The 12,414-nt window shown below is 45.0% G+C and overlaps 1 protein-coding gene across 2 annotated transcripts; it reads right to left on the bottom strand.

Moving 5' to 3' along the window:
• Positions 1-340: 340 nt before the first annotated feature.
• ciao1 (cytosolic iron-sulfur assembly component 1) lies at positions 341-12,250 on the bottom strand. Of its 2 annotated transcripts, none has more exons than XM_078428948.1 (7): positions 12,084-12,250; positions 11,730-11,878; positions 10,969-11,080; positions 4,752-4,840; positions 4,291-4,492; positions 3,654-3,741; positions 341-2,439 (listed from the first exon to the last, which is right to left on the bottom strand). In XM_078428948.1, exons 1-7 carry the CDS (start codon positions 12,220-12,222, stop codon positions 2,205-2,207), a joined length of 1,014 nt encoding a protein of 337 aa, XP_078285074.1. In that variant the 5' UTR covers positions 12,223-12,250; the 3' UTR covers positions 341-2,204. The 2 variants fall into 2 exon arrangements, with proteins under 2 accessions (XP_078285074.1, XP_078285075.1); XM_078428949.1 differs by having other exon boundaries at positions 3,654-3,750; positions 12,084-12,235.
• Positions 12,251-12,414: the final 164 nt, after the last annotated feature.

The following is a 12,414-nucleotide window of genomic DNA, read 5'->3' as shown; positions in this document are numbered from 1 at the left end:
CTTCTTAACACTTCAAAGCTTTGAGGCCAGTTGCTGATATCAGAGGATACGATCAGCCATAAACCGCACTTCCATGCTGACAACAGGATGCCCCAGGAATAATCCGAGCTGGAGCTTTTACACCCCTGCAATAAAACCTACATTGCTGCATTCGTAATGTTAGCCCGTACATTATTTTGCTGCGTTAGAGGGAGATGGGGCCGGGGAAGAGAGTGGAGCAGCGGCACAGATATCACTGGCTCTGGGAGAGAGAGGGAGGGAGCAGCCCCCGCAAGCAGCCCCCTCTGACACCCTCTGCCTCCTCACGCTCCCACCCGCTGCTCCCTCTACCCCGACCGCCCCCCCACCTCCAGTGGTGGTCACTGTATTTTTTCTGTTTTATAAATAATTGTATACCTATTTCAAGCAATAATAGCAATACTTAAGCTCTTTTTAAAATTGAGTATTATTTATTTGTTGCCATATATAACTAATGTAAACTAACCTAATCTAGTTTAACTTTTCCTAATCTAATCTAACATAACCTAGTCTAAACTTTTTTGAGTTCATTAAATTTATAAAACTCACACTTCTTTATTTTGTCCTAAGGCCCTCAAAAATGTGCCAAATATATAATGTGGCCCTCATGCTGAAAAGTTTGGAGGCCCCTGACCTAGAGGATTGACAGTACTAATTGTTTAGGAATAGAGGTGGTGGAGGAGAGATTGTGGCAAGCTCCGCCAGGCCGCAGGGGAGGCGATGTTTTGTAGACAGTTGGAGAATCCAGTGCTGTAAGCTACCCAAGTGGAATATGAGGTGCTGTTCCTCCAGTTTACATGTGGCCTCGCTCTGGCAATGGAGGAGGCCCAGTACAGAAAGGCAAGTATGGGAAGGGGAGTTAAAATGGTTAGCAACAGGTGGATCCTGCCTTGGTGGACCGAGTGCAAATGTTTGGCAAAATGGTTGCCAGGTCTGTGCTTCATCTCGTTTATATACTGGAGACCACATCAGGAATACCAGGTGCAGATTAGGTTGGAGGTTCCTGTGAATCTATCTCACGTGAAAGGACTGTTGAGGGTCCCTTGAAGGGGGTGAGGTTGGTGATGTGGGGACATGTGTTGCATCTCCTGCAGTTGCAAGGGTAAGTTCTTGGAGAGGGGGTGGTTTGGGATGAGTAAACAAAGGAGTTTGTGGTCTATTTGTAATTCAGTAGGCATCTTGTTGAAAACCAGACATTGGAGCTAAACATAGACCAGCTATGCTGCAAGATTGAGAATCTGTTCTGCAGCTACTTCGGGGTGGCACAGAGGGGCAGCTGGTAGAGTTGCTGCCTCTCAGCACAAGAGACCCAGGTTCAATCCTAACCTCAGGTGCCAGTATGGAGTTTCAGTATTTTCCCTGTGACGGTATGGGCTTCATCCTATGGATGCACAGGTTTATATGTTGATTGGCTGCTGTAAATTGCCCCTCATGAGTGGATGCAGAAGTGGGACATCATAAAACTAGTGTGAATGGTCACAATGGCCGTGTGGGCAAGTTGGGCCGAAGGGCATGTTTCCACACTGTATCACTCTATGACTCCATATACACAGTGAGCCAAAAGGCCTATTTCCACGTTGTTGTCATTGGTTCATTTCTCTGAATTAGATGGTTTTAAGAATTGAAATAATAGGCCTCTAATTTGACATTCAATAAGATCGTGGCTGATTGTCTTTAGGTGAGAAATAAATACTTGAACCTGACACTAAAATGCATGGTATATTTCACACAGGAGGAAAAGCAGTTTAAGTAGGAAAAGTGATAAAACTACCGGTAAACATCTTAGTTGTTAACATGAGCAAGAATGACTTTATTAAAACAGTTGTTTTGGAATTCACTCATGATAAATATCAGAACACAGGCTAGGGAGAATTCCAGTGTGATATAACTGGTGAAACGTCAAGAATTAGCCACATCTAAACACAATAGGAACAAGAGAAATGTGCAATCTAATATTTCAAGATGATTTTATACTAAATGTAGACCTAAAACAAATGGTGATTGTATTTTTTGGCAAATTATATTTAATGGTAACTAATGCTCTGTACAACATTTACTGGCAGGTACAACCTCAAGTAGTAAAAATTTTTAGTGCAAATTTGAAAATGGTTACATGAAGTAGTCAGTGATTAATTTAAAAACTGCGGCAATAGCAGGGGGCACCTGCATTAATTGTTCATGTAGAACTAATCTTCAAACTCATATCTCCAGATGCTGATGTCCCCATCATCGCTACATGATGCCAGGAGTCCAGCTTCTTTTGGGTTCCACACCACACAGTTGACATCCTGAGTGTGTGCTTTTGGGACATTTGCTGTGAGTGAGAATGTTGGCTGGTGTGGATCTGAGCCAGAATCCTCCTCAAATATCCTGATCGCATCGTCCCCACACGCCGTTGCTATGGCACCTGTTAGGTGACACCTGAAAGAAAAGATACAATGTTGATTTGTTACACGATGGATCTTAGTTTTTAATAAGGTTACTTAAATTGAGGAAATTATCCAGATAACTTGTAAATTTTCCTGAAATCCACATTGGAAACTAGATTACATCAAAGGATATAAAGGATAAGTTTTTTTAGAGGTGGTGACTGCCCAGGGTGCTGTTTGAAGCAGATATGTTATTGACATTTAAAAGTCTTTTGGATAGGCAGATGGACATGCGCAGGGAATGGACGGATGAGGGTCATGTGCAGTAGATATGTGATGGCCTTGACATCATGTTTGGCACATAAATGGTAGGTTGAAGGGCATGTGCATATGCTGCACTTTTCTATGTTCTAAATTTAACTATAAACGGACAAGGATGATCATTAACTGCTGAATAAATCATAACTTTGCCACGTCTTCTACTTGTACACCAATTACAGCACAGTAAAACAGCAAAGTCCCGGAGCATCGGTGCATAGTGGAGCAGCTGGTAGAGCCGCTGCCTCACAGCACAAGAGAACCAGGTTCGATCCTGACCACGGGTGCTGTCTCTGTAGTTCACAGGTCAACTTTTTGTGACCACGAGTTTCCTGTGATAACGCTCATAGGTGCTACGGTTTCCGACCACATGCCAAAGACGAGCGGATGTATTGGTTAATTGGCCTCTCAATTGCCCGAAGTGTGTAAGGAGTGGAGACAAAAGTGGAATAACATTGAATTAGTGTGAAAGGATGATGGATAGTGTGACTCGGTGGACTGAAGGACCTCTGTCCGTGCTCTATTGCTGAACTAAACAGGTTGGGCAGCATTGCTTGAGCACTTCAGGTAAGGATTCTTCTTCAGACTGGTTTTACTAGGGGGTCGAAAGCTAGAAATAAGTTGGGGGTGGAACAAATTCAGGCAAGGGACAGGTTGTTACAGAAGAGTGCAGCCTTTCTAGGTAGATGAGGGTGGACAAAACCCAGAGATGAAAAAAATAAAACGGTATAAGGGGAGAAGATTAAAATGTGACGCCAGCGGGATGCATATAGGCAGAAGAACTGGGGGGGGGGGGGGGGGGGGATAATGCAGAAATGTACACACACACCAAGGTGGTGCACAGGGAACAGAGGGGGCAAATTTAAAGCACAGCAATGCTTATAATGATCATGGAGGAATTCTAAATGAGAAAGCTCTTTCCCCGATAAAATGACGGCTTTAACTTACCAGGAGATGTCGTAGATAGTGCGTGTATGGAACCCAGACAGGGTGCAGACGCATTTCCAAGACAGATCTGACCCACTGCACACCACACCTGTACCATATATAATAAAAAACACAATACATTTGCAGTGCACGTACCAAACCTTTGTGGAACCATATTCTTAAATCAAAAATATGTTCTTGATTCTGACTGATCTGAACGATATTAAACATGATATTTATTACGCATTTTAGCATCAGTAATCTCAGCCTCAGATTAATCCAGGCAGTAAATAATCATCTATGATAATCTAGATAATTAAACATTTCATCAGGAACCTGCCCCTCGTGCTATCAGATTTGGCTTCCAACTTGACGTAAAAATAACCAACTGACAACAAGCTGTGCAGCAAGCAGTTTATATTTTTGCTTTAAGGAATGAAAATCAAAATTTGAAAGATTTAGATATAACATCCTGCTCAAATATCCTTGGTGGCTGTTCCTAAGATTGAAGTAAATCCACTACTCAGTACCTACATCGCCGCTTACATCAACAGACAGATGCAAAGGTAACTGTCTGACCCATTTCCACACCATATATTTCTTCTGTTGGTTCCACCAAAGAGCAAGAACTTTGTGGCACCCAGTGTAATTTCTTTACCTTGTTCATTACCAGGTCTGTATGCTTTCCAAATTTTCACAGTTTTGTCATCACTGCAAGATACTAGATGGTCCCCCGTTTTATCAAAAGCAATGCTCCAGACAGTTGACTCATGACCTTCCAGGGTGTTGGTACAGACCCAGTCGTCATCCTCCTCCTTGTAAAGCTTAATGCTGTTATCATAACTTCCAGAAGCCAGGAGCTTGTATAAAGTGCAGAGATATACATTAAATATATATATTTAATGCTGTTATTATAATTTCCAGAAGTTCGGAAAGTTCAGAAATATACACTAACCATCTTAGATCCATTGTTATATATTTTTGCTTACGTTGTTCTTCACATCATACACTACCCGACTGCGGCACACTCACTATATTGCAATACATTTGGGATCATCAAGCACAGTCCTTCTGGAAATAGGAGTGTCAGACACTGGAACATGCTGATTACAAACTCACCTCTCCATTTGGGTGCCAGATCACATGTTTGACATCTTGGGTGTGAGCATTCAACACACTCACACATTCATAATCATCATCCTCGTCCACTGCAACAAAATTAAGTCAGCAGTAGTGAACATCATCCCCACAACTCATTTCACAGAGCAGGTTTCTCACTGATTAATGTCAAAACCACGGCAGCCAAGCACTTTACAAAATGTGGTATTCTCGATTATTATTGATCCAACTATATTGTTTCTGCTGAAGACATTTTTCCTTTTTAATGCTCTAAATCAGGGGCCTCCAAACTTCAGCATGAGGGCCACATTATATATTTGGCACAATTTTGCGGGCCATAGGGGAAAAAAAAAGAAATGTCAGTTTTATAAATTTAATGAGCTCAAAAAAGAACTTAAGTAAAACAAATGGAAGAAATTCAAAACAAGGTTAGGTTAGATTAGGAAAGGTTAAACTAGGTTAGTTTACATGAGGTTTATATGGCAACAAATAAATAATATTCCATTTTTAAAAAGAGCTTGAAATATTGGAATATATATATACCATAGGTATATATTTGCATTAGGCGATAAATAGTATTGGATAGACTGATGGGACTGATAAATCCCCAGGGCCTGATGGTCTGTACCCCAGGGTACTCAAGGAGGTGGCTCAAGAAATCGTGGACGCAATGGTGATCATTTTCCAATGTTCAATAGATTCAAGATCAGTTCATTTGGATTGGAGGGTAGCTAATGTTATCCCACTTTTCAAGAAAGGAGCGAAAGAGAAAACGGGGAATTATAGACCAGTTAGCCTGACATCGGTGGTGGGGAAGATGCTGGAGTCAATTTTTAAAGAGGTAATAACGGCACATTTGGATAGCGGTAAAAGGAGTGGTCCAAGTCAGCATGGATTTATGAAAGAGAAATCCTGCTTGACTAATCTTCTGGAATTTTTTGAGGATGTGACAAGTAAAATGGATGGAGAGCCAGTGGATGCAGTGTATCTAGACTTTCAGAAAGCCTTTGATAAGGTCCCACCATTTGATAATGGTGAAAAAAATTAGAGCACATGGTATTGGGGCTGGGATATTGACATGGATAGAGAATTGGTTGGCAGACAGGAAGCAAAGAGTAGGAATAAACGGGTCCTTTTCAGAATGGCAGGCAGTGGAGAGTGGGGTGCCGCAAGGCTCGGTGCTGTGGCCGCAACTATTTACAATATATATTAATGATTTGGATGATGGAATTAGAAGTAACACTAGCAAGTTTGTGGATCACACAAAGCTGAGTGGCAGTGTGAACTGCAAAGAGGATATTAGGAGGTTGCAAGGGGACTTGGACAGGTTGTGCGAGTGGGCAGATGCATTGCAGATGCAGTATAATGTAGATAAATGTGAGGTTATCCACTTTGGCAGCAAAAATAAGGAGGCAGATTGTTATCTGATTGGTCAGTCAGTAAAGGTCGGGAGTGCAGGAGCAAAGAAGACCGTTGGCTGAGAGAAAGTAAATGTTAATTGTAGGTTAAAGTCCGTTTAAAAAGAGCGCCAAAAGGACGCTAGCAGGCAATCAGTGAAGCGTGTACCTCCAAGCTTGTCAGAGGAAGGCAGGATAGAAGCAAGTACGTGGATTGGCTGATCAATTAAATTAGAAGTTTTATTCACAAAATGCTGGAGTAACTCAGCAGGTCAGGCAGCATCTCAGGAGAGAAGGAATGGGTGACATTTTGGGTCGAGACCTTTCTTCAGACCGATTCTTCTGACCCATTCCTTCTCTCCTGAGATGCTGCCTGATCTGCTGAGTTACTCCAGCATTTTGTGAATAAATACCTTCGATTTGTACCAGCATCTGCAGTTATTTTCTTAAATTAGAAGTTTGGTAAATTGGCCAATTAGGCAATTTAGTGACTGATATAAACAAGGCTTGTTGCGGCCCTGTCGAGGGAAGTGCCCTGTGAGAAAAGTGCGAGTCTTCGAGTCCCAGACCACTGGGATCTCTTCTGGGGTAGGGGTGACCTGTACAAAAGGGATGGGTTGCACCTTAACAGCAGGGGGACCAACATTCTGGCAGGCAAGTTTGCGAGTGCTACACGTATGGCTTTAAACTAAGTCGTGGGGGGGAGGGGTTGACAAATTGGGAATATAAAGATGGAGTTAAAGGGGAAGCGAATACAGGAGAAATTGCAAAGGACTTTCGAATAAATGGGAAGGGAAGTTCTAGATGGGATAAGAGAATAACGCCAGGGCCAATTGTGACCGGTGAGAGAGGGGAGGTGAATACCAAAGTTAAAGTGTTGTATTTAAATGCACGAAGTATGAAAAATAAAGTGAATGAGCTTGAGGCTGTCAGACATTGGCAAGTATGATGTGGGAATGGCTACAAGAGGACCAGGGCTGGGAACTGAATATTCAGGGGTACACAACGTATAGAAAAGATAGACAGGTGGGCAGAGGGGTTGGGGTCGCTCTGTTGGTAAGGAATGATATTCACTCCCTTGCATGGGGTGACATAGAATCAGGAGATGTAGAATCAGTATGGATAGAAATGAGGAATTGTAAAGGTAAAAAGACCCTAATGGGAGTTATCTACAGCCCCCCAAACAGTAGCCTCGACATAAGGGTGCAAGTTGAATCAAGAGCTAAAATTGGCATGTCGCAAATGTAATGCTACGGTGGTTATGGAGATTTCAACATGCAGGTAGACTGGGAAAATCAGATTGGTAATGGACCCCAGGAATGGGAGTTTGTGGAGTGTCTCCGAGATAGATTCTTAGAACAGCTTGTACCAGGGAGAAGGCAATTCTGGATTTAGTGTTGTGTTATGAACCTGATCTGATAAGGGGACTCGAGGTAAAAGAGCCATTAGGATGCATTGATCACAATATGAATTTTACTCTACAAATTGATAGGGAGAAGGGAAAATCGGAAGTGTCAGTATTACAGTATAGCAAAGGGGAGTACAGAGGCATGAGCTGGCCAGAATTGACTGGAAGGAGGCCCCAGCAGGGAAGACGGTGGAACAGCAATGGCAGGTATTCCTGGGAATAATGCAGAAGTTGCACGATCAATTTATCCCAAAGAGGAGGAAAGATTCTAAGGGGAGTAAGAGGCACCCGTGGCTGACAAGGGAAGTCAAGGACAGCATAAAAATAAAAGAGAAGTATATCATAGCAACTCCCATTAGGGTCTTTTTACCCTTACAATTTCTCATTTCTATCCATACTGATACTACATCTCCTGATTCGATGTTACCCCTTGCAAGGGAGTGAATATCATTCCTCACCAACAGAGTGACCCCACCCCCTCTGCCCACCTGTCTGTCTTTTCTATATGTTGTGTACCCCTGAATATTCAGTTCCCAGCCCTGGTCCTCTTGTAGCCATGTCTCAGTGATTCCACAACATCATACTTGCCAACGTCTAACTGAACCTCAAGCTCATCCACTTTATGTTTTATACTTCGCGCATTTAAATACAACACTTTAATTTCGGTATTCACCTCCCCTCTCACACCGGTCATAATCGGCCCCGACCGTACTCTCTTTATACCTTCTAGAACTTCCCATCCCATTCATTCGAGAGTCCTTTGCAATTTCTCCTCTATTCGCTTCCTCTTTAACTCCATCTTCATATTCCCAGTTTGTCAACCCCTCCCCCCCACGAGATGGGGAGAAGGCAGGCACAGGTTACTGATTGTAGATGATCAGCCATGATCACAGGACCAAGGGCCAAATGACCTCCTCCTGCACCTATTTTCTATGTTTCTACGTTTTCATGTATATAATTATTTATAAAACAGAAAAAACACAGTGGCCACCACCGGGAGAGAGAGAGGGGGGAGGGAGAGAGAGAGAGGTGGGGGGGAGAGAGAGATTATGTGCATATATGTTTGTACGCACCGTCAGGATTGGCTATTTTTTAATTTCGTTGTAGACAATAGACAATAGGTGCAGGAGTAGGCCATTCAGCCCTTCGAGCCAGCACCGCCATTCAATGCGATCATGGCTGATCACTATCAATCAGTACCCCGTTCCTGCCTTCTCCCCATACCCCCTCACTCCGCTATCCTTAAGAGCTCTATCCAGCTCTCTCTTGAAAGCATCCAACGAACTGGCCTCCACTGCCTTCTGAGGCAGAGAATTCCACACCTTCACCACCCTCTGACTGAAAAAGTTCTTCCTCATCTCCGTTCTAAATGGCCTACCCCTTATTCTCAAACTGTAGCCCCTTGTTCTGGACTCCCCCAACATTGGGAACATGTTATCTGCCTCTAATGTGTCCAATCCCCTAATTATCTTATATGTTTCAATAAGATCCCCCCTCATCCTTCTAAATTCCAGTGTATACAAGCCCAATCGCTCCAGCCTTTCAACATACGACAGTCCCGCCATTCCGGGAATTAATCTAGTGAACCTACGCTGCACGCCCTCCATAGCAAGAATATCCTTCCTCAAATTTGGAGACCAAAACTGCACACAGTACTCCAGGTGCGGTCTCACCAGGGCCCGGTACAACTGTAGAAGGACCTCTTTGCTCCTATACTCAACTCCTCTTGTTACGAAGGCCAACATTCCATTGGCTTTCTTGACTGCCTGCTGAACCTGCATGCTTCCTTTCATTGACTGATGCACTAGGACACCCAGATCTCGTTGAACTCCCCCTCCTCCTAACTTGACACCATTCAGATAATAATCTGCCTTTCTATTCTTACTTCCAAAGTGAATAACCTCACACTTATCTACATTAAACTGCATCTGCCATGTATCCGCCCACTCACACAACCTGTCCAGGTCACCCTGCAGCCTTATTGCATCTTCCTCACAATTCACACTACCCCCCAACTTAGTATCATCTGCAAATTTGCTAATGGTACTTTTAATCCCTTCGTCTAAGTCATTAATGTATATCGTAAATAGCTGGGGTCCCAGCACCGAACCTTGCGGTACCCCACTGGTCACTGCCTGCAATGACAATAAATGAATATTATTATTATTATATTATTATTATTATTAAGTGGGAGCACGGGGAGGGGGTGTCAGAGGAGAAGTGAGGTGCTGTTCCTCCAATTTCCAGTGTAGGTTCAAGCATTAACCATATTTTTGATGCAGTGAACACTGAAGCACTCTCCTAAAACTGCATTTACAAGACACTGCTGACACTGCAGCTTTTGTTCTAAGTCACTTGCTCCCTCCCTCTCTCAGCACCGCTCCTCAACTCTCTTCCCCGGCCCCGTCTCCTTCTAATGCAGCGAAATAAGAACAAACCCAAGAATTGTAGTTGTTATTCAAAAAGGGATGAGCGGCGGCGGCGAGGAGGGAAGTTTCCTTGAGTTTGTTGTTTGCGAGGGGGCGCTGCGATCTCTCGTCTTGTCCCGGCTATGGGGCGGTGGCAATCCACTCTCCGCTGAACAAAGATGTTGCCAGGACTCAAGGGCCTGATCTATAGGGAGAGGTTGAACAGACGGCCTTTATTGCTTGGAGCACAGGAGGATGGGGGGTGATCATCCAGAGGTGTACATGATCATGAGAGGAGTAGATCGGGTAAATACACACAGTTTTTTGCACAGAGTAGGGGAGAGCCAGAGGACATGGGTTAAAGGTGAGACGGGAAAGACTTAGTAGGAACCTGAGGGGGGTACTTTTTTTTTCACAGAAAGGGTGATGGGTGTATGGAACGAGCTGCTGGAAGAGGTAGTTGAGGCAGGTATTATCATAACATTTAAGAGATATTTGGAGAGGTACATGGAAAGGATTAGAGGGTTATGGGCCAAGCACAGGCAGGTGGGACTAGTGTAGATGGGGCATGTTGGTGGGCATGGGTAAGTTTCCATGCTGTATGACGAGAGGGGACAGATTTAAAGGGAATCTGAGGGGCAACGTTCTTAACACAGGGATGGTACATATATGGAACAAGCTGCCCCAGGTAATGGCTGAGACAGATACTTACAACAACATTTTTAAATTATTTCAACAGGTGCAAGGATACAAAAGATTGAGAGGGATGTGGGCAAAATGTAGGCAAATGGTATTATCTTGGATGGGGACCTCAGTCAACATGGATGAGTTGGGCTGTTTCCATGCTGTATAACTATTATCATGTCACTCTGCTCATTCATGTAGTTTGTTGATTTATCTTCGCAACTTTCTTCCTATTCAAACTCAGCATTGATAAACATCTTTAAACTTTCTCACCTTTACCAACTGATAACCAGGCTCAGTTTTTAAAAATATCCTCTCACCTTCCCAAACCCACACACTTTTATCTCGGCTGCACGTTGCCAGGAGATTACCCGATGGAGCCCAGGCAACAGACTTCACTTCATTCTCGTGCCCTTCCAGAGTTGTCAGACACTGTCAAGAACAAAACATTTGGGCTAAGTATCTTATAATCAGTCCACAAAGGCCAATAAACTGCCTTTTTAAAGTAACCGTACCACTTCGATACTGTGAGCAATTTACTGAATTCAAGGGATTCCAAGGTAAAGTCAATTAAAGAACAAAGAAAGGGAATTACAGCCTTTGATCTCCATCATTCATGAAGATCGTGGATGATCGGATCTTGGCCTCAAATTCAGTCCACCGCCTGTTCCTCGTAGCTATTAATTAAAAACATCCCAGACCTGTTGTGTGCAGCCTTAAACTGGCTGGAGTACACAATTCTGAATATTTGCAACCTTCAGAGAAAAAATGACTGGCATCTGATAGGCAGATGCAGTAATTTCTTCCCTGATGGTTGCACTGAACACTTGGGATGACAGGGAAATTCACTAAACAAAGACTGAGAGAGACCAATTTTTGGTTAACAAGTGGCGACAAAGGCTACGGACAGCAGGATGCTTTATGGTCAACTCCGTCCCAAACTTTGTTATCATCTGTACCCATGTTCCCTGGCGCAGATTCCACATTCAAGAGTAATTCTTCTCTAAACTTCGTCAAGTCCAGTCATGTTACAGTCCCGATCTCGACCTAAAACGTCAGTATCACAGGATGGCTGCGCTACCTCGAATCCGCCCTCGTTCTTCCTCCAGATGCAGGTGGTAGCGTCGAAGCTGACCGAGGCCAGGTAGCCGCCGCAGGGCGACCATGCCGCCTTGCGCACGGTGCGCTGGTGCCCGTCCTCCAGCAGCCACCGGCAGACCCAGGAGGCGCCTGTAACAGAGTCAGAGACGCCGGTGGGTGAGGTGGTCAACAAGAACTCCCGTCGTCCCCTTCCCCTCCTTCCCTCCCCGCCGCCCTCTCCCCCGGCCCAGGGCCTCCAGCCGCCCTCTCCCCCGCCACCCTCTCCCCCGGCCCCGGGCCTCCAGCGCCACGGCGCCCCCCGACCGCGCCCTCCCGTTTCTCCGGGACCCCGCACCTTCTCGTGCCCATATCCTGACGGCGCGGTCGCCTCCGCAGGACGCGAGCAGCGAGCCGGCCGGGCTCCAGGCAGCGGCCCAGGCCCGGGAGTCGGGATGCGCAGAGAAGCGCGACTCCAGCACCAACCGCCGCTTCATGTCCGCGCCAACTCGCCGCCGCCGGTTGGTGGGAGGACCGCTCCGGAGCCGCACGCCATTGGGTGGCGGCGCCATCAAACAAGCCGGGGGCTGCCAATCAGAGGCTCGGACCACTGGTTCCGCCCCCCTGGATGACGTCACCGGATCGGTTCCGCCCGGTGAGGAAAGGGGCGCCGCCGGCAACGTCACGTC

Source organism: Rhinoraja longicauda, chromosome 36 (genome assembly GCF_053455715.1).
Source record: "Rhinoraja longicauda isolate Sanriku21f chromosome 36, sRhiLon1.1, whole genome shotgun sequence".
NCBI lineage: Eukaryota > Metazoa > Chordata > Chondrichthyes > Rajiformes > Arhynchobatidae > Rhinoraja > Rhinoraja longicauda.
Note: the sequence above shows the minus strand (reverse complement) of the source record. Positions and strands in the feature narration are given on the sequence as shown.

Excerpts from the sequence above, each read along its gene's own strand:
- ciao1 (XM_078428949.1), bottom strand. The coding sequence starts at position 12,222 with ATGAAGCGGCGGTTGGTGCTGGAGTCGCGCTTCTCTGCGCATCCCGAC. Across the intron at positions 11,081-11,729 it reads AGAACGAGGGCGGATTCGAG|TGTCTGACAACTCTGGAAGG; the intron begins GTAGCGCAGCCA and ends TGTTCTTGACAG. Across the intron at positions 4,841-10,968 it reads AAGTGTGTGGGTTTGGGAAG|TGGACGAGGATGATGATTAT; the intron begins GTGAGAGGATAT and ends ATTTTGTTGCAG.